The following is a 22,890-nucleotide window of genomic DNA, read 5'->3' on the forward strand; positions in this document are numbered from 1 at the left end:
TACCTCTTAAACATGGGTTGCTGGGATTGAACTCAGGTGTGCAGCAAGTGCTGAGCCATCTCACCAAGCTTGGTGATGATTTTTATAACAAATGAGACTGGTTATTATTCAGCCAGAAAAATATAAAAACATTTATATTTTACTTGTTCAAAATGTGTCCAACAGACCTGATACTATATCCCAAACCCCAAAATGATGTCAGCCCTGCCCTAAACAAATTAGATCACAGTAGGAACTTTCATCTTCTCTGCTGATCACTCTCATCATGGAGCCTTGAGATGGAAGAATCAAGCTCTGGAGTCAGGTGGACCAGGTTCAATCTCCTTAATCTTCAATCTCTTAATCACTGGCCGTGCAATGAAGCTCTGGGCACTTAGTGTGAGTGCAGCAAATTAGAGGAGCTTGAGGACAAAGCTTGAGACTCTACACAATGACGTTACAACTAGGAACGCAGTCACATCCTGTGGTGGTTTTGACTTAGGGTTTTCCTTTAAAAGGAGCACAGGTTTTTTTTTTAACCCAAATAAATTGTTCCTTCTACAGTGAGGTCAACTAAACAATATTACCTCTTAAAATCAAGGAACTGAAAGCAATTAGAAAACCTCTGGCCAGAGTTTGGGGTGAATTATGACCAAGACATATTGCACATATGCGTGGAATCATCAAAGAGTAAATAAAAAAATAGTGATTTTTTAAAAAAATCAACCTTTGCCCAATAAAAGTTGTACCCTATTTTCACCTAAAAAGCTTTAATTCCTGAACATGAGGAAGAAATGTCATTTTCCTCCTTGTAACAAACTTTTACTGCCCCACAACCCCCAAAGATATTAGATATAGTCTACAGAAAGGAAAAAAGAGGTATTTACCAAATACACATCAGACAAGGGTATTAATATCCAGAATATATAAAGAATTGCAAAAAATTAAAACATCAAGATAAAAGCCATCCAATCTATAAATGGCTATAGAACCAAATTGACAACTTCAATGTAACACGGAAATACTTCTATATTCATGCTTATTAATACACTATCCACACTAGCCAGGATGTGGAATTAGTCTGGATGTCCATCAAGAGATGAATGGAAAAAAAAAAAAAGAGATGAATGGATTGAGAATGTGGTACATATAAAAAAAGCAAAATGACAGAAAAATGAATAGAATTGGAAATCATGTTAAGCAAAATAAGGCAGACTTGGGAGGACAAGTATCTTCTCTTCTTTCATGAATGGAACCCAGATTTGTATGTGGTGATAAAAATGAAGGGATGAGGAGTGTGGGGAAGAGATCTTAAAGAGAGGGAGCAGACAGAGAAGGGAGTAGACACAGGTGACATGACTGTGTAGAGGCAGGAGGGACCTACCCAGAGGGCGATGGAGGGGAGGAGGTAAGAAGCAGTGGAGGGGAACAAAACAGAACAAAGACCATTAAACATGCCTGTCAGAGTACCACAATCAAACCCACTCCCTTGTACACTAACTTAAAAATTAACTTTAAAAACTGATGTTATACCCAACTCATTAGTACCTCAAGAAAATTTTGCTCTGTAATTTGATAGTGGGGGAAAAAAAATCACTCTTCCAAGTTGTTTATGAACGTCATTTTCCTTCTTCAAAAATATTTTTCTTGACATTCTCAAGCTACCTTCTCAGACTTTCTGCCTGACTGTCTCAAATCCACAGCAGCCCCTCTCTTCTTCCTGAGTTCTCCAGACCAGAGCCCCCAACCCCACCCTTTCCATATCAGAATGCAGGTAGAGACCTTGGAGCTGAGGAGAACTGTATCTATGCATACTTGCCAGGGCCCGCCTCCTGCAAATACAACCAAGGACAAAGATGAAGGGCAACAAAAGGCCTTCCAGGGTGTTAGATGAGTGGACCATCCACCCTGCCAGTCAGTACTTGGCTTGCTGTATCCACGCCCCTAGGGCATCAACTGTTCATTTTATTTTCAGAAATGCTGGGGACCAAACTCAGGGCACGGTGTTAAATTCCCAACCCCTCTTCCTCTTGTGGGGTCTCTGCCACCTGCTCAGCCTTTGGCTCTCTGTCTAGACAGCTCAGAGAACCCATTTAGAGTCACTCTTTGCTCAAGTGCACATCAGTCCTTCCTGGTTGATGGATTTTCTTTAGTCTTCACTTAAGATTGCTTCAATAATATTTGTTTATAAGATTTAAATTACAGAAGTATGCGGAACACGGGCTCTTCTCAAGCACATTCTACAGGGGGTGACAGTGTCTGCAAAGGGGCAGAATAAAGGTTGCAAGGGACAGCGAACAAAGTCTTAGAAAAACTTGGTATCCAAAACACAGTTCTACTCAACAGTTTCATTCCTTTGTATTAAATGGGGCAGGGCTGGGAGGTATCAGGAAAAAGGTCATTAGGACCAAGTGACCACAAGGGTGAGAAACACCAGATGAACTGACGTACAAGTCGCTCCTCACCCCACCCCCAATTCTACCCTCTTTCTTGAGGTAAGCTTTTATCCTCGGCCAAATTTTTCCAACCTCCCATTGTCTTACAGTTAATCATACATAAAACAGTACAAGAATAAGATTCTTTTCAAAACACAAGCCCTGAGGGCCTGCACTTCCTAATAGCAGGAGACACTAGATCAGATAAAAGCCTTTCCAGTTGCTAAGAAGCAGGCACTCTTGGCACTGACTTTGGAGAAGTTTCACTCTGACTCCTCAATAGACAAAGTTTTCAAAGACAGCTCAGCAGCTGACTAGAAACCAACCCACTGCTATTTTTTAGTACTATTTGGTGTAAGCAGAAAGCATTCAACTAAAAGAGGCTGGAAATGCACCTGGTGAGGCAGAGTGCTCACACTCCTGGAAAAGAACTCTCTGATGGCCACACTTAGACCCACACATACTCCACAATCCACTGAAAAGTAAAGAACAGTGGTCTTTCAAACCTGTATCCAGGATGCTGGTTCCAGGGCCTGTCCCCCGCCCCTGCCCATACACCAAAATCCCTGGCTGTTCAAGTCACTTATGTAAGATAGCATAGTGTTTGCATATAGCCAGTGCACATCCCAGTATTTCATGTCATCCATGGATTACTCACAACATCTTGATACTATGGAAATGCTGTGTATATATTGGTATATTATAGACTTCAGGGAATGATGTCAGCCACAAAAAAAAATCTATACATGCTTAGCACACATGCAACTATTCTCCTAGTATTTTTTTTGATGTGGTCCACTGAATCCTGGGGTACCTGACCCATGGATATGGGGGACCAACCATTCGCCTTTCTTACAGTAATGCATTGTAATAGTACATCCCAGAGCCTGTTAAAGTCCAGAACCAGACAGTTCCAGGTTATTGTTTCTGACAGCTCTCAAATGTCAGTCGTGCCTGAACCTGATGAAGCTGGTGGCTTTTGAGACTCTCAGGTCATCCAATATTACCCCAAAGAATCCAGCTTTAAAAACAACAACAAAAAATTGAGCTCATGTCAGCATCTCCCAAGTGTTTCCTGGACCCTTCTCTCACCATTTCTTATGGCCTTCTTTCTGCCCTGCACTGAAATTGCTAGTTGCCAAGAAGCACAGTTCAAAGGCAAAGGTCCTCCCCAATAGCTTTTATTTTAGCAGTTAAGACATATACACAAACAAGGTGTGTTAAAAACATTTGCAAGAAAACAAAAGGTAAGTTATTTAAAATAAAGGTAGAATACGATGAAGAGTGTTAAAACAGGAACAGTCTCAAAACAGGAACCAAACAGCTCTCAGATAGCAAGGTGCCCAATTCCCTTTCTTTTCATCAGTACTCACAGGGATATCTGGGGCAGAGATGACACTTCTTGCCTGTCTTAACACCCCCCACACACACACACACAACGGATCCCATAAGCATGTAAGTATCTTTGCAGTTTTTTTCTAATATTCATACTGGTGCTACAACAGACTGAAGAACACAGACTTTGAAGTCAAACTTCAAAATCCTGCTCCCAATTCCAGTGACAGCCTAGTCACCTTGTTCTCCAGGAGTGTCTCTGTGATAGTTAATCTTGTCAACCTGACAAGATCTAGAATCACCTAGAAGCAAGGTTCTGGGCGTATCTGTGAGGTAAACTGAGGCAGAAAGAGGCACAAGTGTGGGCAGCACCATTCCATGGGCCCCTAGACTGAACGAAAAGGAGAACACAGGCTTAATACTACCATTGATCTCCCTCTGCTTCTTGAGCATGGGTGCAATGCAACCAGCTGCCTCAAGCTCCCACTGACATGACTGTCCACCATAATGGACTGTACTCTGGAACTCTGAGCCACAGTAAACCCTTACTTCCTTAAGTTGCTTTCATTAGGTATTTTGTCAAAGCAACAAGAGAAGTAACCCAGTTTCTGCCCCCCCCCCTCGAGAACCACTGTGAAGGTGGAGCCCATTCCACCAGTACAGGACCCCATCCCAACACCTGCCATACACCAGAATTAATGTACCCCATTTATTATTTGGCTGTCTTGTTATGTTTGCGACAAGGTCTTGGCTGGGCCAAACTTGCCATGTAACCTGGGCTGACCTTAGAGCCAAGATCCTGCTGCTCCAGCCTTTCAAGTACAGGAATGATAAGCATGGCCCAGCCAGGGCACTCCATTTACAGCAGCTCAGAGGTACAAAGCTTTCTACTAGCCAACCCCCTTCAACCTGATTACTGTCTGCAGTGAAAAAGAAAGCCCCACAGCAGACGAGTATCTTTTATGCTGGGCTTCTCCATGCTATTCCCATCACCTACCTTGATGCTCCTGCCTGCTTGTCTTTGCTCAAGCTCTCCCCTATTTGGAGTATGGTTGCATCCTAGATTCTGATTCTTTTCAGCTTGCTGATGAAAAGGACGGAGTAACTATGGGAAATGAGTGAGAATTCTAGAGGAACATCACTTGACACTTAGTGTATGTCAGGATGGGTTGCATGCCTTCCTCAGAATCAACACAGAATCCACTCATTCTATGGTATAAACTTGCTAGAGATACTCGAAGGCCAAAGACATGGGCAGCAGGTAAACAGCAGTGAAGTCTAAGAAAATATCAAAGTCGGGCTGACCTTCAGATCAAGGTGTTCCCAGATATATACCATGTGTTAGATTTCTGTTGGTACATCAAAACACCCAAGGCAAGGTTTATTTTGGCTCAAAGTCTCAGTCCATAGTTACTTGGGTCCCATTGCCTTAGGGCCTGTGGTAGAGCAGAACATGTAGGGGATGAGAGATAGAGGAAATTGCTTAGCCCATGGTGGCTGGGAAGCAAAAGGGAAGAGAAGGGACTAGGATCCAGTACACTTCTAAGGGCAAGCCCCCAGTGAGGTAACTTCCTTTCACTAAGTCCCACCTCTTAATGTTCCCACCATCTCCCAACCAAGCCTTTAAAATACATGAGGTTTCAGGGAACACAGCAGATTCAGACACCATATGACCTGATGCATAAACAACTGACAAGAAGCTAAAGCTTCAATAATATCCAAGGAGCTGTTCTAATGTCTAACATAAACATAACAAAGGAAAAGTGCAGAGCAAACAGTCAATTTTGGCCTCCCTGTCCAGAAAACAACCTCAGAGTCTCACATGTAGAACATACATAGCTAAAAGTAGACTTAGAAAGTTCAACTCTAAACAAAGAGAATGAGTATGGAGGTTGGAGTCCCAGAACATTCTAAGACTCAAAAATGGCAATCAATAAGGACAGGAACATCTCTCTTGGTAAAGAGTGATATCAAGACCCTAGAGCCAGGCCTACTCCTTCCACACACCCGCTGCCCACCCCCCAAAAGCAAGGGCCTCTATTACTGGTGGGAGAGGGCTTCTGGTAGAGTGTATAAGCACTTGGCATGTGGGGGAGCAGATACCCAGCAGCCAGCAGGGTACGCAAGGCCCTCCTGAGAACGCCTGCCCACGTGGCCTACCTTGAAGGCAGAGCAGGCACTCGCACATCTCTACCCTGAACTTCATGCCTGGTGCACAGCGGCACTCAAAAGGTAACTCTTCATCTACAGATAGTATTACCATAGAGGAGAGAAAAGACCTCAGATTTAAAGGTCTATCTTGTCACGGAAAGGCACCTGTATCTGAATGCTGTCGCAACTGTGGGCGTCACTGCTCCTAGATCTGCCAATCTAGTAATCTTAGATGGATTGCTAGGAACACATTTGTTATTTGTAGTAAAACTGGTGGCAGGGTTAATGAAGAACACCAGGCCCCCCCGCTGTGAATATATGAAGCAGGAGAAACTCACGCTCAGATCTGTTCTGGTAGTCAACGGCTGTTGTGGTAGTCAACGGCTGTTGTGGTAGTCAACGGCTGTTGTGGTAGTCAACGGTCTAGAAGCTATATGGTATATTTATTAATCTTGGAATCAAAGATCTTATTTTGTGCAAGAAATTATTCAAGATATATCTAAAACCCTGCCCCAAGATTCTAGAATTAACAATGCTCACACTGTAGACTGATTAACGCTGAATTAATGCTATCTTTGTATCATCATATAATTCTTATTTGTTTGAATCACAGCAGGCTCATGAGGTGGTCAATGAAAACATTATTTACAAGAAATAGGTGTGAAATATGTGAACCATGTTATCACCTTACTTTATAAGCAGGGAAACACACTTGCCAGAAAAGAAGGACTAGAATCTGTCTGCAGGAAGTGCCTTATCTACGTCACCAGGTTATCACGCTGACTGGAATAGGAGGTAGAGCTTTAAAGTTAAACATAAGAAGTTGAATAATCATCCTGCCATATCCTGGTAGGTTAAACTACATCTATGCCATTATTGTGATGCAGTCTGACAGATGCATTCTAAAAAGGATGTGACAAACTGACATCAGTTTCTAGAAAGATCAAATCTGGGGATGGGGATGGATGAAAGATTAGAAAAATCAAATATAATCAAGCATGGTGGCCTGTGTCTACAGGAGAATCACAAGTTGGAAGTCAGAGTGTCTCGGCAAATGAATGAATAAGTGAATGTTCAATCAAGCAAGCAACCAACCAATTAGATACAGCCTACTATGAGAACCTGGGCAGCCATGATTAACTATTCACATCCTAGGTGGGAGTTAGAGGCTTAGCAGAGGGGAAAGCTACTACCTAAGTATTAGGTCAAAGTCCTGCAGAAAAAGGAGCCCATTTAGACCCTGGATAAACACACAGAAATCCCAGGGAAATGAACTACAAAGTCGACAGGAATGGAAAGTATCTGCTAACGCCAATGAAGCAAAGGCAGGAAGCCCCACCGCAAGAAAGCCTAGAGAAGATTCTCATTGCTGGAGGGCCGCCCACTTGTAAGCTGGACAGATCTGTAAAGATCCTACTGAAAGAGAGCCCAGCTGAAGCCCATAGGGGAAACGGTAACAACAGAGAGGTTTCCCCAGCTTTCATTTCCCTGAGCCCCCTGGAAGATACGCAAATCTCCAGTCCTGATGGTGTCAGCTCTGCTGCTGTCCAGATTCAGGACTCCAACTGCCTTGGAAACAACCTTTGAGCTAGCACAGGGGCAGTGCCAAAGTCAGCACAGGGGTGTGCTGTTGGGGGCATGCTGGCAGCAGGCCTGGTTTCGGCAGCTTTGGAAAGCAGATTCCCTCCTAACCAGGTCCTCAGCAAGTTCATCTCAGAGGAAGAGTCGCACAAAACTTGAGGAAGGCACAAAACCCACCTCACCATCACAGTCCCAAAAGGAAAGCCCTAGAACACCCAAATGCTCCTATTAGCCACATGGCTCCCTACTTCTTAACTGAAAGACACACTGACACACAGAAACACACAGACAGACAGACAGACAGACAGACACACACACACACACAAAGTAGAAGGTGAATCTCAGAACTTCAGTCAGCCCTAACTGTGGAACTCTTGTTGGGGACCCAGATCTGTATCACAGACTCTGAATACCTTTATTACAATGGAGTCTGTCCATTTGAGAGTGATAGTGTAACACTACCAGCTATAGATCTGAAACACTAAACTTTAAAGGTGGGATACAGGCTGGCTAGAGAGCCTTGCAAACATATTAAGTGTGCAAGAGAACACCACTTTTTCCCTCCATGAAAATGAGAGGATATGAAGTTTCCATTAAATAATAGGATGGAATTTCCCCTTTAAAAAAAAAAGTTCCCTTGTGCCTCGTGAAACGGCATGGGAAGAAGCGCGATGTTTTACGAGATCCTAACTAAAAGGCTTGGATTCATTTTTCTTTTAATGTGACAGTGTGAAAAGAAGTCTTTGGCTGAAACACCTGCATGCCACCACGTCCAATACAAATGCAGGTTACATGCACACCAGAGTCCAAACTTCTTAACACAACACACACAGCAAAGAAGGGCTCACACACAAAAAGTCAAACTAAACACAGCCTCCCTTTGCTAACTAGAGAGGAGCCTACGATGACACCCCCGTACTGTTAGTAAGGGCAGCTAACTCCACATTTTATGTGACTGTTGTAATATGTGGACACATCTGAGCAGGTTAAAGTAAGTTCTCGTGAACTGTATGCCCAGCCCATCAGTGTTTTGTCCCAGGTCGAAGGTCTTTGGAGGTAATCTGACAGACAGCAAGGCACAGAACCCAGCATGGAAACCCAACTTCCCATCACCCAGCATGGAAACCCAACTTCCCATCACCCAGCATGGAAACGTGACTTCCCATCACCCCTACGTCAAGGGCTGCGGGAGCAGGCTAAGAGAACAAGTGCCCAAGCAGCAGAGGAGCCTTGGCAGGGCTCTGCAGAGCCTCAGTGCACTCCACACACAGGCCTCAGCTGGAACTACCTTCTTTCCTGCTACCTGTGTAACCTGCCTGTCTGTTCCAGGACAAGGTCAGAGCCAAAGTGACACCCCATTTCACAGACAAAGAGCTATACCACTGGCAAATGAGCAGTCTTAAGGTCTTCTTTCTCCCCTGCCCTGCTAACCCTGGTTCCCAGCTCTCTGTTCTCACCACCACCAGTCACCAGCCTTTCCGTTCCTGGCCCTTCAGTGGACACAAGCTGCTCCCATATTGACTAAAACAAGCAAACCTTTGAGCGGACCTGCTGCCAGCCTCAAACACTGACTTGTTTCTCTCTCACATTCTGTCAGCCCTCCCCATTTCCTCACCCAGTGCTCGCTCCTTCCCACCTCCTGGAAATGTGCTCCCCTAAAGACAATCTCTGAAAAGTCAGCAGTAAGTGCTCAGCAGCCAAATCCAGGGCCAGTTTCCAGTCGTCCTCCTGCACCTGCACCAGCACCAGCACCAGTTCATGCACCTTGCAAGAACTATGCTTTGCTGGCTGCTCCTATCCAGATACTGGAAAACTTTCTTCTTTAGATTCAACAGCTGACACTTGGTAGTCATGAAGAAATGGCTCCAGGACATCTTCTCCTCACTATAAATATCAAAATACCCAATGCTCAGGTCTTTCAGATAAAATATTTTAAATGCCATCCACAAATAACCTATGCACATCCTTCCATAACATTTTATGCAAGCAGTGATGGCACCCAAGCCTTATGCATGCTAGGCAAGCACTCTATCAGAGCTACATCTCCAGGCCCCCTTCCATATATTTTAAATCATCTATTACACAATGACTTGTGATACCTACATCTAATAGAAATGCAATGCTTTGTAAATAGTTGTGGTACTGTATTGTTTACGGAGTAGGTGAAAAGGTCTGTATATGTTCAAAATAGACACCAAACATTTTTGGAATATTTTCAGTTCATGATTGGTTGATTCCACAGATGCGGGACTCACAGAGCTAGAGGGCCAAGTAACTGATACCTTTTAGAGAGGGTCTCTCTGTAGCCCCACCTGACCATGATCTTAAAGGTCTACCTGCCTCTGCCTCCTAAGTGCTGGAATTAAAGGCCTGCTACTGATACTATTTGATGGCCATTTTAATATGAGATTATTTTGATACTAAGTTTTTTACTTTAAGAATTACTTATCAAGGGGCTGGAGAGATGGCTCAGAGGTTAAGAACACTGGCTGTTCTTACAGAAGACCCAGGTTGGAATCCCAGCACCCACATGTCAGCTAAGAACTGTCTGTAACTCCAGTTCCAGGGGACAGCCTCTTCTGTCCTCCACAGGCATTGCACGACACGGGTGCACTTACATACATGCAGGCAATACCCTCACACACATAAAATAAAAATAATAAATAAAATTTAAAAAAATGTTTTATAAGCCAGGTGTGGTGGTACACGCCTTTAATCCCAGCACTCAGGAGAGACCACCCCACCATACTACCAGGTCCCCAAGTCTGGTAGGTTAAGTAGTGGAACAGGAACCACAGATAATAGTGACTCATGGGGTAGTAATAAAGAACTAAAGCAAGAGATTTGAACCATGCGTGTGAGTGTGTGAGTGTGTGTGTGTGTGTGTGTGTGTGTGTGTGTGTGTGTAGGCACAGAGGCCAAAGAGAATGTGCATATCCTCCTCTATCAATCTTCACCTATACCTTTGAGGCAAGGTCCCTCCCTGAACCTGGGGGCCGTGGGTGCTGAAATCCAAACACCAATCCTCACCATTGTGCTGCAAGTGTTCGTAACCACTGAGCCATCTCTCCACCCCCAATTGTCTGGTGTTTTAAGACAAGGTCTTAGATACCCCAGTAGAACTTACAACATAGCTGTGGATGGGCTTGAATTCCTGATCCTCCTGCCTCTACCTCACAAGTGCTGAGATTGTAAGTATGTGCCACTATACCTGGATTTCAGTTTTTGATGTTTTTTAAGACATTAGGGTGACTTTCCTCTTGTTTCATACCATTGGTTAAAGTATAAACTTTTTGTTAAGAACAATTACATAGTACTTAATATAAACTTAAATGATGATTCCAAAGCTCCACACCTTTTCATACTACCACCTTTAAAGAAAACATCCACCAGTAGGGAAGCAGTGAGCAAATCATGGAAATCCATACAACACACTATAATTGAATTTTGGAACATCTGCGTAGCATTCAGAGTTATACAAGTCATCAGGGTGAGGGTGCAGGGGACTTTTTCTGCTTCACTTTTACATTTTGGCCTAGTTTCCATTCTTCACAATTATTTCACAAAACAAAACAAAGACTTGAGGTGAGGTTTTCATAAGCAAGGAAGAAGGGAGAGATAACTTGCCTACAGACCAGATGTTAAGGAGAAATCTGGACCCAGGTCTGCCCCCAAAATTCTTTTCTACTACCTCTGTTCCCCTACCCCACCCAGTCCTCCTGGTCCACTGCAAAGTAGCAAGCTAAGAGCATGGAGCAGGCTTGTACCTCCAGTCACCGAGGAAAGCTGAGGAAGAGGACTACTTGGGCTATGAATCAGAGACTAAACAACATACTGAGACGCTTCCATCTAAAATAAAAATAAAATAAAAGGCAGCCACCAGTCTTGCTCCATGGTGATCACTGTGTCACACTGATGCATTGGAGCTCACTGCCAACTAAGGGGCTGGGCTTCCAACAGCCCAGGGGAATCTGTAGTCTCAGGGGGCAGTGCCAGCATGGTTCAAAAGTTCCTAAGAAGATACTTGGCAAAGATATCTTGTACTGAAAACACTGTTCCATTGGCCCTCTGAAAAGTAGCCTCTTGCCACATGGATGTTTTGGACAGCTCTAGAAGATCAATTGCAAAGTGTCTAAAGCACAACCATTTGCCACCAAAAGAGGAAGAAAATTAGAAAGGAAAACCCAGATGGCAAGGTCCACATCTCGTTGCACACAGCCGGGTTGAGGTGGGACAAGGAGTTTCTAATAGACTCCAGGTCTCTACAGAACAGCAAGGGGAAACCAGAAGCAAATGTGTCCAGCCTTCAGAACAGCCTGAGGGATGGAGTTTTGCGTCAAAAGGCTGGGGACCCCCAACAAATTCCCAGTATGAGGTTCATGCACATATAATATTTTTATGCTCCACTGGGAGTATGACATGATTGCTATTGCGTTTGTTTCTTTGGTGGGGGGGTGGGGGTAGACATGTGTATGTGTGTGTATACAGGCCAAAGGACAACTTAAAGTATCATTCCTTAAGTGCCATCCACCTTATCCACCTTTTTTTCCCTAAGACATGGTCTCTCACTGGCCAGGAACTCATGGCACAGGCTACGCTACCTGTCTCTGCCTCCCCAGCACTGGAATTACAAGCGCATGCTATCATGCCTGGCTTTTTTCCTGTGGGTTCTGAATCAAACTATAGGTTCTCAGACAAGAATGTTACCGACTGAGCCATCTCCCTAACACCCCCCACACACACACCTTTAAAAGAAAGTCTCATATGGCCTAGGCTGATCTCAAATTCACCATGTAGCCAAGGATAGCTTTAAACTCCTGTCTCCACCTCCCAAGTGCTAGGATTACAGGCTTGTGTAACCACGCTGGGTTTATGCAGTCAGGACTGAACCCAGGGCTTCACGCATGCCAGGCAAGTGCACTACCCCTGAGCTCCAACCCCAGCATTGCTGTTGCTTTTTTGCAGTTAAAGTAGAATCATATGTCTGACTTAACCAAACAGTACCAGAGACTTGCTACACATGGTATTAATTTTTTTTTTTTTTCGTGGATTTCCTCCCACATGAAGCAAAGGAAAGAGAGAGAAAAGTGCCACAATGAAGCCCACATTCTACCCACTGGCTGAGCCTGTGTGTAGGTAGCAAGGAGGGTGGGAAGCACAGATAAGGAAGACAGGCCTGGGGAATACTGAGAGAGAAGAAACAAAGAAAGGGCTTCTTTTCCCAGCATTTCTGTTGCCTATTCTCTGGCTTTCCCCTGGTAGATGCTCCGCCCCAAAGGCACACCCACTTCCTACAGTTTCCCAGTCCTGGCTCAGAGGTAAAGAGGGACATGTTTCCTCTTTACCTAACAGTGAAAACTAGGACAGAAATGGGCAGGGGCCCCAGGCTTTCAGTAGGGAAAGGCATGGATATCTAGGCTAGGGGGTGGGGAGGGGGGTTAAGGGATTCTGGACAAGGATCCAGGGGCCCATCACATTCCTGAAGCAAAAGGGAAACAGAGTAGGGATGCTTAGTGTCCTTGCTCCCTATTTGCCAAGAACCTCATTCATGAATGAATGGTCAGCATCCTTGAAACAGTATCAACATCTCCAAACAAAAGCAGCTCAGAAGACAGAACAGAACCTAACCAGCCAACAAACTGGCCATCATTTATAAAAAGCAGGCTCCTGGCTCCAGGAAGTATTCTGAACACGTGACATGAATGATCTATCTCAGATTTCTTGCAACAACCCTATAAACAGGGCATTATATCTTCATGATACAGGTGAGATATAAACAGATTAAACTCTATAAAGTCTACAGTGCCTCTTACAGAACCAGGATTCAAGCCCAGTGTCCCCATTCTTTACCACTTGGTTCTCTTTCTCACTGACAGGAATCATGGATGGCTTGCGAAATGTTTGTATTGCTTATCATGAGCACCAAGCCTGAATCTCCATAAACAACCTGGATGTACCCCTGTTCTCCAAAAATCCTTAGCAAAAATTTGAGGGTATAAGAAGGTAGGCATAACAGTTAAGAACTCATGTATGGCTAAACCTAGAGTCATGAGGAACCAATGCACATAGTATGTGGCCAAGAAGAACATGGGACCTTTCCCTAAATTCTAATGACAAGCTTTCTGCCACCACCATCACCAGCCATCCTGAGAAGGAAGATAAAATGATTACAATGGAAGCTGGGTGTGGTATGTGGTGCATGCCTTTAATCTCAGCACAGGCAGACACAGGCGGATCTCTGTGAGATGGAGGGCAGCCTGGTCTCCCATTGAGCCAGAACAGCTGGGGCTACAGGAGACTCTGCCTCAAAAAGTTTTTTTTTAGAAAGGGGGTGGGGGGTAGAGTGGGAACAACAGGTTTGAAAAACCAGTTTCATCCCAGTTGTACTCTGGAAGGAAAAAAAAAAGTCACAAATAATATTAATCATCATAGCTCATGATTTACAGTAAGAAGGCAGAGAAAAAAAAACACTCATTAATTCTGTCCTAATTTGGAAGGGAAACAGGCATACAGGGGGGAAAAAAAAACCTCATGTGTTATCTCTGGTTATTGGTAGTACCAACAATGTCTTCACTGTTTAGTGGATTCTGAAATCTAAAACTGTCAGTAGAGGAGACAGTGGAATTTTCTTCAAGGCTTAAGAGGGTAGGCCATGGGAGAGTAAGTATGATAAGGGACGTCTGGTAGGCTTGGTACCTCACCTTAGTGCTGCCAGGATACTTCTTTCTATGTTTGGGATAGGACAGGGAGGACAAAAGAAAACAAACTAGCAGACAAACCTCAATAACTAGTCCCTACCCACATCAAAGGCCCTGACCTGGCCCAGTGGTCACTTCTGTCACCTCTGGGAGATAAAGCATTAGACCAGGCTTTTCAGAAGGGACCTCTACCATTTCTCTCTAAGAAAGAGATTTTTCTTTCCCCCTAAAAGATAATCCCAGAATCAGGAGCAAAGAGGGAATTATCTTAGTGGTAAGTTTTCAATGTAATATGAATAAATAAAACAAGTGTTTTTTTTTAAGGCTATAAAAACCATCCAAGACCTTCAAAAGCATCATTCTTACACAATAGAATTCTCTTCTATAGACTGCTTTAGTAGGGTTAATCTCCAGATTTTAGAGAGATCAAAATCTGTTTCTGATGGACAAATTCATTAAATCAATAAATATTTACTTACATAGCAACTTGCAAGATGGATTCCCATTTCTTTTTTGTTTATATTTAGTTTTGGTTTGTTTCTTTGTTTTTGAGACAGGGTCTCCCTGTAGCCCCAGCTGGCCTGGAACTCTCTATGTAGACCAGGCTGGCCTCTATCACAGAGATCCAGCTGTGGGATCTCTGCCATCACATCCAACTGTTTTCATTTCTTATAAGGCTTCATTTAGTTACACAGACACTCCTATTATGTTATGCTCCAAACCACACCTAAAAGACAGAGCTTGAGACATATTCATGAATAAGACAGACTCTTATCTCTGATGGAAAGAGACAGAGTAAGATTTTTTTTAGCTAAGATCTCACTATGTAGTCCTAGTTGGCCCGAAACTTGATATGTAGACCAGGCTGGCCTCAAACTCACAGGGATATGCCTGTCTGTGTCTGGGATTAAAGGCGTGCCCACCAAGCCTGGTTTAAGGGACCATTAGCTAGACTCACCTGGGGGATTACTCTGCTCCAGGGCACCCTCAAGAGCAGCTGCTTGTTCAAAGGGCAAGGGAGAAGACAGCTGCAAGGACTTAAAATTTTAGTAATCTTCCAAAGTGGCTTTTAGCTGCTTGGGAATACCATCGTGTAACCAATCAGATTCTACAAGCAGCTAGCATACTCAATTCAGCCTTTCTGAGAAAACAAGACTGTGCGAGCACGTTCCAGTGGCATTCTTAAAACGTAATTAGCCTCCACCATGAAGACACACCGAGGTAAGCCCATTCCTTTCCTCTACTGCACCCTTCCCATGCCATTTATTCCTCCACATGCCAGCTGTGAGGTCCCCAAACCACCTTTACAGACAGACTCCAGTGTTTTGTTTAGAGCCAACTACCAGGAAATGCTGTGCTTTCCTTCAAGGAACTGTTATTTACTTCTTCATAGCTAAGTAAGCACAAAGCTGTTTCCTTTTGGTCTCCACATGCATTCAAGAGTCTGAGTCAACCTGTGTGATCCACACAGGACACTATCACTGATGAGGGTTTCTATCCTCCCCAGAAGGGTCTAAACCCTTTTCCCTGGCCCCATTATGATTCTATGTAGATTACAGTTAACCATCCTTGTGTTGTTATTTAAAAAGAAGCCAGGAGGCAGGTGTACCTGTAATCCCAGCATTCAGCTGGGAGGTGGAAGCAGATCAGGAGTTCAAGGTCATTGTTGTCTATATAGTGAATGCTAAATCAACCTGGGCTCCAGGAGAACTTGTCCCAAAAAAGTAAAAAGACTGTTTATATTGCAAACTGAAGACGTCTATGCAGGTTTGAACATTTTCTTGCCCCATTAAAAAAAAAAAAAAAGTCTGCTATGTATTAGCATCTCAGCAAATAAATGTTTAAGTTCAAAGATTTTTTTTTCCCTGAAATTTTACTGATTGAAAGTATTCAATATCAAAGGGTGCTTCAATTCAGTGAAGAACTGCTTTCGCCACTAAAATATAAGATCAAAGGCTTACTAAGACAAACCCAATACTTAAGAGGCAAGGGCCATACAAATCTGAGAAATATAATACCAAATCCCCCTTACTGAGTTAATAGCTACAATATAGTCATTGAGCAACAGTATAAGCAGGCACACCTCCACAAGGCAGTATTTCAGGGGTAATTAGTATTTCCTCCATTTCACAGACCAGGAATCCCACAGATGCAAAAGGAATTTCCCACATGATTGGGGCGGGGGGGGCTAGACCTCACATCTGTTTGCCTCAAGTCTATTCCACACTGCCTCCCAAAAACATTAAATGAGGTTTTAAAGAAACAAAATTCTGATATTTAATCAACTTGTTACACAATAAAGGAAAAGCAGAGAAAAAAAAGTATCCACAGTAACACTAAAAGTTCATGTTTCCATATATCCACTCTTTATCTAACAGCCCTACACTCTCAGTCAAAATTCAGCATCTCACACAAGCATGAGAATTTATTTGCTTTCCAAGCCCAGAACAGATGATAAACATTACAGGAATAATCACAATGTCAAGAAGGGGCAGGTGGATGACAAAAATAGGGCAGGACCAGACAAAAGTATCCTCTGGTCGAACATGTCTATGTACTTTACTAAACTAAGACACTGCTAGTTGAAATTCTTAGAATACTCCAACTTCCTCCTGGGACCCTGGGCCAATCACACCCATTCTGAGCTTCAACATCCTAATCAAATAAGGATGCTGAGCCATCCCAGTGGTCCTCCCCACCTCACAGGGCTCTGCTAAGATCAAAAGACTTCTATGAAAAGGGTCCTGTGTGGCAGCCCCACATAAATGAAGGGGGTTATTTTTTTAATGGGCTTGGTGCTTAAGCCTCACAGCCTTTTATAACTTTCCAAAGGTTCTGAACACTGAGCTTTTACTGTTTCAGACATTTACAGTGATAGTGATTCAGCCTGAGTTCTCTGCATTTCCTGGGGTTCTTGGCTCAGAAGAAGGGCAGAAGCTATTACATCAGTCAGCAAAAAGAAAACCAGCTTGGATATTAACAACCAGGAAAAGTCAATCACTTGAAGGGCTGCCAAAGTCACCAGTACCTCATTTACAATGCAAGGGAAAGAGGCTCCACGGACGCCAAAGGAGAGAGTCACGGGGAATTACGTTTCCCGGCCAGGGCGCAAGACACCCAGTTCCCACATGCCAGTGTCCTCAGTTTCCTAAACCTTGGGGTGTAAACCTTGAAAAGTCTACTTTTGCAACAAAGCTTTCCTTTGGTTTGGGTTCTACTGCCAATACAAACTTTTCTGCCTCTCTAAGAAACTCTGATAGGGGCAGAACATTTGAAAAAGTAAAAGACACAAAGATTCCGATTTTAGAAACAGACGAAAACCAATCCCTTGCTTCAGAGATTGAGCAGAATCTATTAGCTGAATTACAGTGGGATGCACACGGTCACAACAGCGGGAGAGACGAGCCCCCAACTTTCTCCTCGCTGGGGTTTGACAACGGTGCGCCCCATTACTTCTACGTAATTCCCTTCACAGCCCGGACACCCCCAGCTCCGGGTGTTAACAGTTCTGACAATGCCAGTGTATTCTCCCAGCGGTGGGACAGCGCGGTGACAATCCTGACATGCTCGGCTCCCGGGAGGTTAATGGGAATTAAGGCACAGCAGCCCTCCTTTGTGGCGCTTTGGCCGGAACAGCAGAAAGGAGACAATGAACGGTCTGTGCGCAGTTCCACGCCGATTGGCTGGTCTCCCCCCCCCACCCCCCCACCAGAAACCCCTGATGTCATGGGCTTGGAATGCAAGCGGGGAGGAAGGAGAGGATTTGAGGAGGGGGACGCCTCTCATCCCTTTCCCAGCCCAAAAGTCCCAAAGATAAACCCGGCTGCATTCTTAAGCTAAGTACTCAGCAAAGCTGAGCGTCACCAAATTCCCATCACTCCCAAAATACAACCCGGCTCAGCAAATAAACCCTGAACAAAAAAAGTGACCCTGCAAAGGTGGCCTAACAATCCAACGTGCTCCAAACTTCTCAGGATTTTTTTTTTTTTTTAGTCCGCAATCTGCAGCTGGTACCGCTGCGAGAGCGGCGCGCTCTGGCTTTGTCTGGGTTTCCCGGCACAAGCAGCGATCTGCATCCAGGCACCACCGACGGGCTCCGGTTCGGCTCGCGGGTCCCTGGGGTCGGCGAGACACTCAGCGTCCCCTCCCCCCGGGGGAGGCGAGGAACAATGAGGGGCCGGTTTGGCCACGTAACCTCCTCCCTTGGCTCCAAGGAGGAGGGGGTCGGGGTGAGAGGAGACGCAGGGTCCCACCACAGGCAGGGCCTGGCGGATGGCGGGGGCGGCTACCGTCGGTGTCCCCGCAGCCAGGCCAGGCCCCGCCTAAGGGCCAAGGACCAGAGAGGAGCGCCCCCTTCCCGGAGGGGAACGTCCTACAGCCACAGAACGGCCCCCGGAGGCTGCGGGACTCCAGACGCCTGGGAACCCACAGCGCCCGCCGGGGCCGGGGCGCGGGAACAAAGCCAAGGCCAGCGCTCGCAGCGGGCGCCGCCAGCCAGGACGCGCACGGCTCTTCCGCAGCCTCGACGGCCCCTCTCGGCCAAGCCCGGGGGTCCCGGGATGGTTTGGCCCGGCGCCGTCGGGGCGGGAGGGCCGCCCTCAGCCTCCCCGAGCCCGACCCCCGCGCGTACCTTGTTCTTGACCTCGGCGGACAGCCCGTAGGAAGGGCCCTTGTTGAAGTGGGTCATGGCGGTTCCGACGGCCGGACCGGACTGGCTGGACTCCGGGGTCTGTCGCTGTCGGCGTCCCCGCTCCTGGCCCCAGCAGAGGCCGCGCGGAAGATGCTCGAGTGCCTCCTCTGCGCTGTGCCGGAGACGCCGGGACGCGGCGGCTGGCTGAGGGCGATGCCTCGGAGACGCGCTCGGACTCGGTCCCGCGGAGCCTCGGGGTAGCTGCGGAGTGGCGCCGGCTGGCTCGCTGGCTGCCCGCACCGCGGCTCCGCACGCTCTGCCCCCTGCCTGGTCCCCCTGCCTCCCGGGATTGGCCGGCGAGCCCGACCAATGGAGGCCCGCCTGCTCCCGCCTCCCGGGCTCCGGGGCGGCGCGGCCAATGGCAGCGCGGCGAGCGCGGCGCTCCCTCCCCGCGGGGTCCCGGCCTCGGTCCCCGCCCTCACGCCACCCAGGCCCGCAGCGCCGCGCCCCTCCTCCCGGCCCGCCCCAAGGCTGCGGCCGCCCCTCCCGGGCGCTTGGGGGGCCTCCCAGCCGTGGTCCCCGTCAACTCCCTGGCTTCCGCCGCGGCGCTCAGGGCCGGTAGAGGGGACGGGAGGCTTCCCCTGGACTGGCCGACCGGCCGCTGCATCTGCCTCCTCCCGGATCCCGGGTCCATTGCGCCCAGATGCAGCGCCGGGAAGCCCGGGAGTGGCCCACGTGCCGGGACTGGGAGGCCGGCCACCGAGCCACCAACACCTGCCCTGCCCTCCCTCCCCTCGCAGCTGCCTGGGTGCTGCACCCGGAACGGTCAAGGTTCTGTGCCAAATTCGTGCTCACTCTGTGTAAACTTGAAATGCGATGCGGAAGAAATTGGGAAAGTGCTGTAGCAAAGCCTGCCGCATTTCAGGTCCTTTCCCGGGAGTTCAACCAGCTCCGAAGTCCAGGTGGCTGTTACTCCCCTAGTTTGGGGTTTGTTCGTTTGTTTTTAATTCGAGGACTTCCCTGAATGAGGCGTCTACCTGATTTTTGTTTGTTTTTAATCAGAGATCTCTTTGAATCGGGACTCCTTGTATTCTTTCCTGCCCCTTCATCTGATCTCCAAGTCAAACTGAGATGGAGGAACTTAAGAATAGAACACCCACCCCTGCCTGTGTCCGCGGGACTGGCCTGGACTCTGTCTTCAGAAAAAGCTGCAACTCAGAGATCCCTAATTATAACGCTCCAAGGTCCCCACCTCCAGAGCGTCATTTCTTGTCTTGGTGTTCTGTGCACGCTTAGGACTGGTTTCAGTCCTCTGAGTCCTAAATAAGAGTTTTGTTTCCCAGGTATAAGCTGATGTGTCAGAAAAGGCCTCAGAACCAGGGGTGGCAAAATACATGAAAAGAGGATCCCAAACAGCTCACCAAAGTTGAACCATTCTAGAAGAGAGAAAGCAGCTTGAAAAGGAAATGGAGTAGTCATGGCTCTTGCCTGCAACCCAGCACTAGGGAGGCAGAGGCAGGAGGATTGCCACGAGTTGGGAGATCAGCCTGGGCTACTGAATGAGACTTTGCTTCAAAGAAAAGGCCAAAACTTCTATTAACTTTGCAAGAATATGTCAGTAACTCAAGGAGGTAGCACTGGGGAGTGGCAAAATAGGCAGGACTGTAGAATGACATCAATGATTTGCTAACTGGGTCTGAAGGTAGTGAGGATAATTAGGGCATTCTTCCCACTCAAAGATGACACAATTGACCTGATATGGGACAAGCAGATGGGGCTGTTTTTCCAGTTGTGTGACAGTGGTGTTGTGTCATCCACATGACCTCACCCACTTTTCAGAAACAGTGCTTGTGAGACCTGGCAGCTAGATTTGAAGTCAAAAATCACAGCCCCAAGCTGTTCAATAGCAACCTAAATCACACAGCTTCCGGTCAACCAAGGTTGAGATGGAAATCACCATCAGTACCATTTTAATCTCTTAAAGTCATTCTTTATAGAATGAATCGTGTTCAGTTCTGTCATGAAAAGCATGGATTTTATTGTTTGGCAAGAGTTATTTTTAAGGATTACAGAGTTTTAAAGATTTGGAGTATAAAAACATACTGCAGATGGACAATGGATGTGATCACACAACTATGGGACTTAACACTCCTGTTCCCTTGCACAACTTTAAAATGAACACCAACATCTGTTGCATTTGTTTAGTTAACTATTATTCCCCTCACAGTACTTTAAGTTCTCTCTTGTCACTAAAACTTAAAGTAATGTTGGTCCTATCAGATGTCTCAGTGCACCTAAATTCCACCCCCTAATTTAATTCACAGTTAGGAATAGTAATGCTGTGCTTAAGAATGAAGTGTAGAGCCTGGTGAGATGGCTCAACAGGTAAAGGCACTTGCTGCCAAGCCAGATGATCTGAGCTCTATCCCCAGGACCCACATGGTAGGAGAAAACTGACTCCTACAAGGTGCCTTTTGACTTCTATGCACACACATGCTATGGTGAACCTGCTCACATAATACACACACAGAGAAATAAATAATAAATAAATGTAATTTTTTAAAAAGAGAATGATATGGAGCCAGGCGTTGGTGGTGCATGCCTTTAATCCCAGCACTTAGGAGGTAGAGGCAGGCAGATTTCTGTGAGTTCCAGGCCAGCTAGAGCTACATAGTAAGACTTGTCTCAAGAAGAAGAGGAGGAGGAGGAGGAGGAGGAGGAGGAGGAAGAGAAATAAAAAGAAGAAAAATGAATTCAGCCTCTAAGGAAGAGGGTTCCTGGCTGTTCCCAAGTTGAGGGGAGGAGGAAGAGGAGGAGGTGGAGGGGGAGGAGGAAGAGGAGGAGGAAGAAGAAGGAGGAAGAATTGTAGGAAAATAATGTGGGGACTGGAAAAATAGCTCAGCAGTTAAGAGTGCTTGCTGCTCAATCATGATGACAGGAGTTCGGATCCCAGCACCTCCAAATCAGATGGCTCACAACACACCTGTAACTCCACCTTCAAGGGATCCAATGCCCATTTGTCCTCTAAAAGTTGAGTATCTGCGCACACATGTACACACACTTATACACCCACACAAATAAAAATGGAGAGAGAAAAGAGTGAGATGTGAATTTGTTTTTAAATTGGAGATAACTGGGCCAGTGAAGTGACTCTGTGGGTAAAGGTGCCTGCTGCGTAGCCTAATGACCCAAGTCTGATTCCCAGGACCCACATCACATAAAGGAAGTTGAAAACCACTCTAAGAAGTTGCTTTCTGACTTCCATGGCATGATATGGCACACCTGCAGCCCCACACACACAACAAATAAAATGAAATTTGAAAAATTGAGGATAATTGTTAACAGTGTTATTGAGACATAACTGGCATACCACAAACACATAAGTGCAGTTTGATGTACATGCACATTCACCTCCTCCATAAAACATATCACAACCAGAAAATGGATGCAGCTACCAACCCTGAGTTTTCTTTCACTCAGCAAAATGTTCTTGAGGGCCAGTGAGGTGGATCAATGAGTAAAGGTTCTTGCCTTGTAACCCTGACAACCTGAGCTCAATTCCAGAACCCACATTGTCCAGAGATTGTCCTCTGACATTTTTATTGGTCCTGATAAATTCAGAAAATCCTGAAGTTCTAACAAGAGAGTATGTCACCACAGAGGGTCCCAATGATCTTAACTATTTTTATCACTGGAAGTTTTCTTTCTTTTAATATGAAGAATACTTTGAATTAAAGTGAATGCTCCTAAACAGTGCGACTCCAATTTTCCAGTTCCCCATTTGTGATGGCTAATCCTGGGTGTCAACTTGACTGGATCTGGGATTAACTGAAATGAAAGAGCTCTTCTTGATTGGATCACCTAAAGCCGGAAGACACACCCTAAATGTGGGCGTTACCTTCTGATGGCAGCCGGTATAAAAGACCAAGGCAGAGGCGAACGCCATGCTTCTTGCTGCTTGCCTTCTCTCTTGCTGGTGAGTTCATCTTGCTGCTGTAGACTGAAGACTAGCTGATGTTTTGGAATTCGTCAGACCTTCAGCACCAGACTGGGACTACTGAGACATCCAGCCTTGTGGACT

At 45.9% G+C, this 22,890-nt stretch overlaps 1 protein-coding gene across 1 annotated transcript in view; it reads right to left on the reverse strand.

Annotated features, from left to right (window-relative positions):
* Cnn3 (calponin 3) overlaps positions 1–19,119 on the reverse strand; it is a 30,143-nt gene extending 11,024 nt beyond the window's left edge. The window contains exon 1 of the mRNA XM_008833673.3: positions 18,810–19,119. Within this exon, the coding sequence (XP_008831895.1) occupies positions 18,810–18,866 (57 nt within the window). The 5' untranslated portion in view covers positions 18,867–19,119. The remainder of the gene's footprint in view (positions 1–18,809) is intronic.
* Positions 19,120–22,890: the final 3,771 nt, after the last annotated feature.

Source organism: Nannospalax galili, unplaced genomic scaffold (assembly GCF_000622305.1).
Source record: "Nannospalax galili isolate Female #2095 unplaced genomic scaffold, S.galili_v1.0 scaffold255, whole genome shotgun sequence".
NCBI classification, from domain to species: Eukaryota; Metazoa; Chordata; class Mammalia; order Rodentia; family Spalacidae; genus Nannospalax; species Nannospalax galili.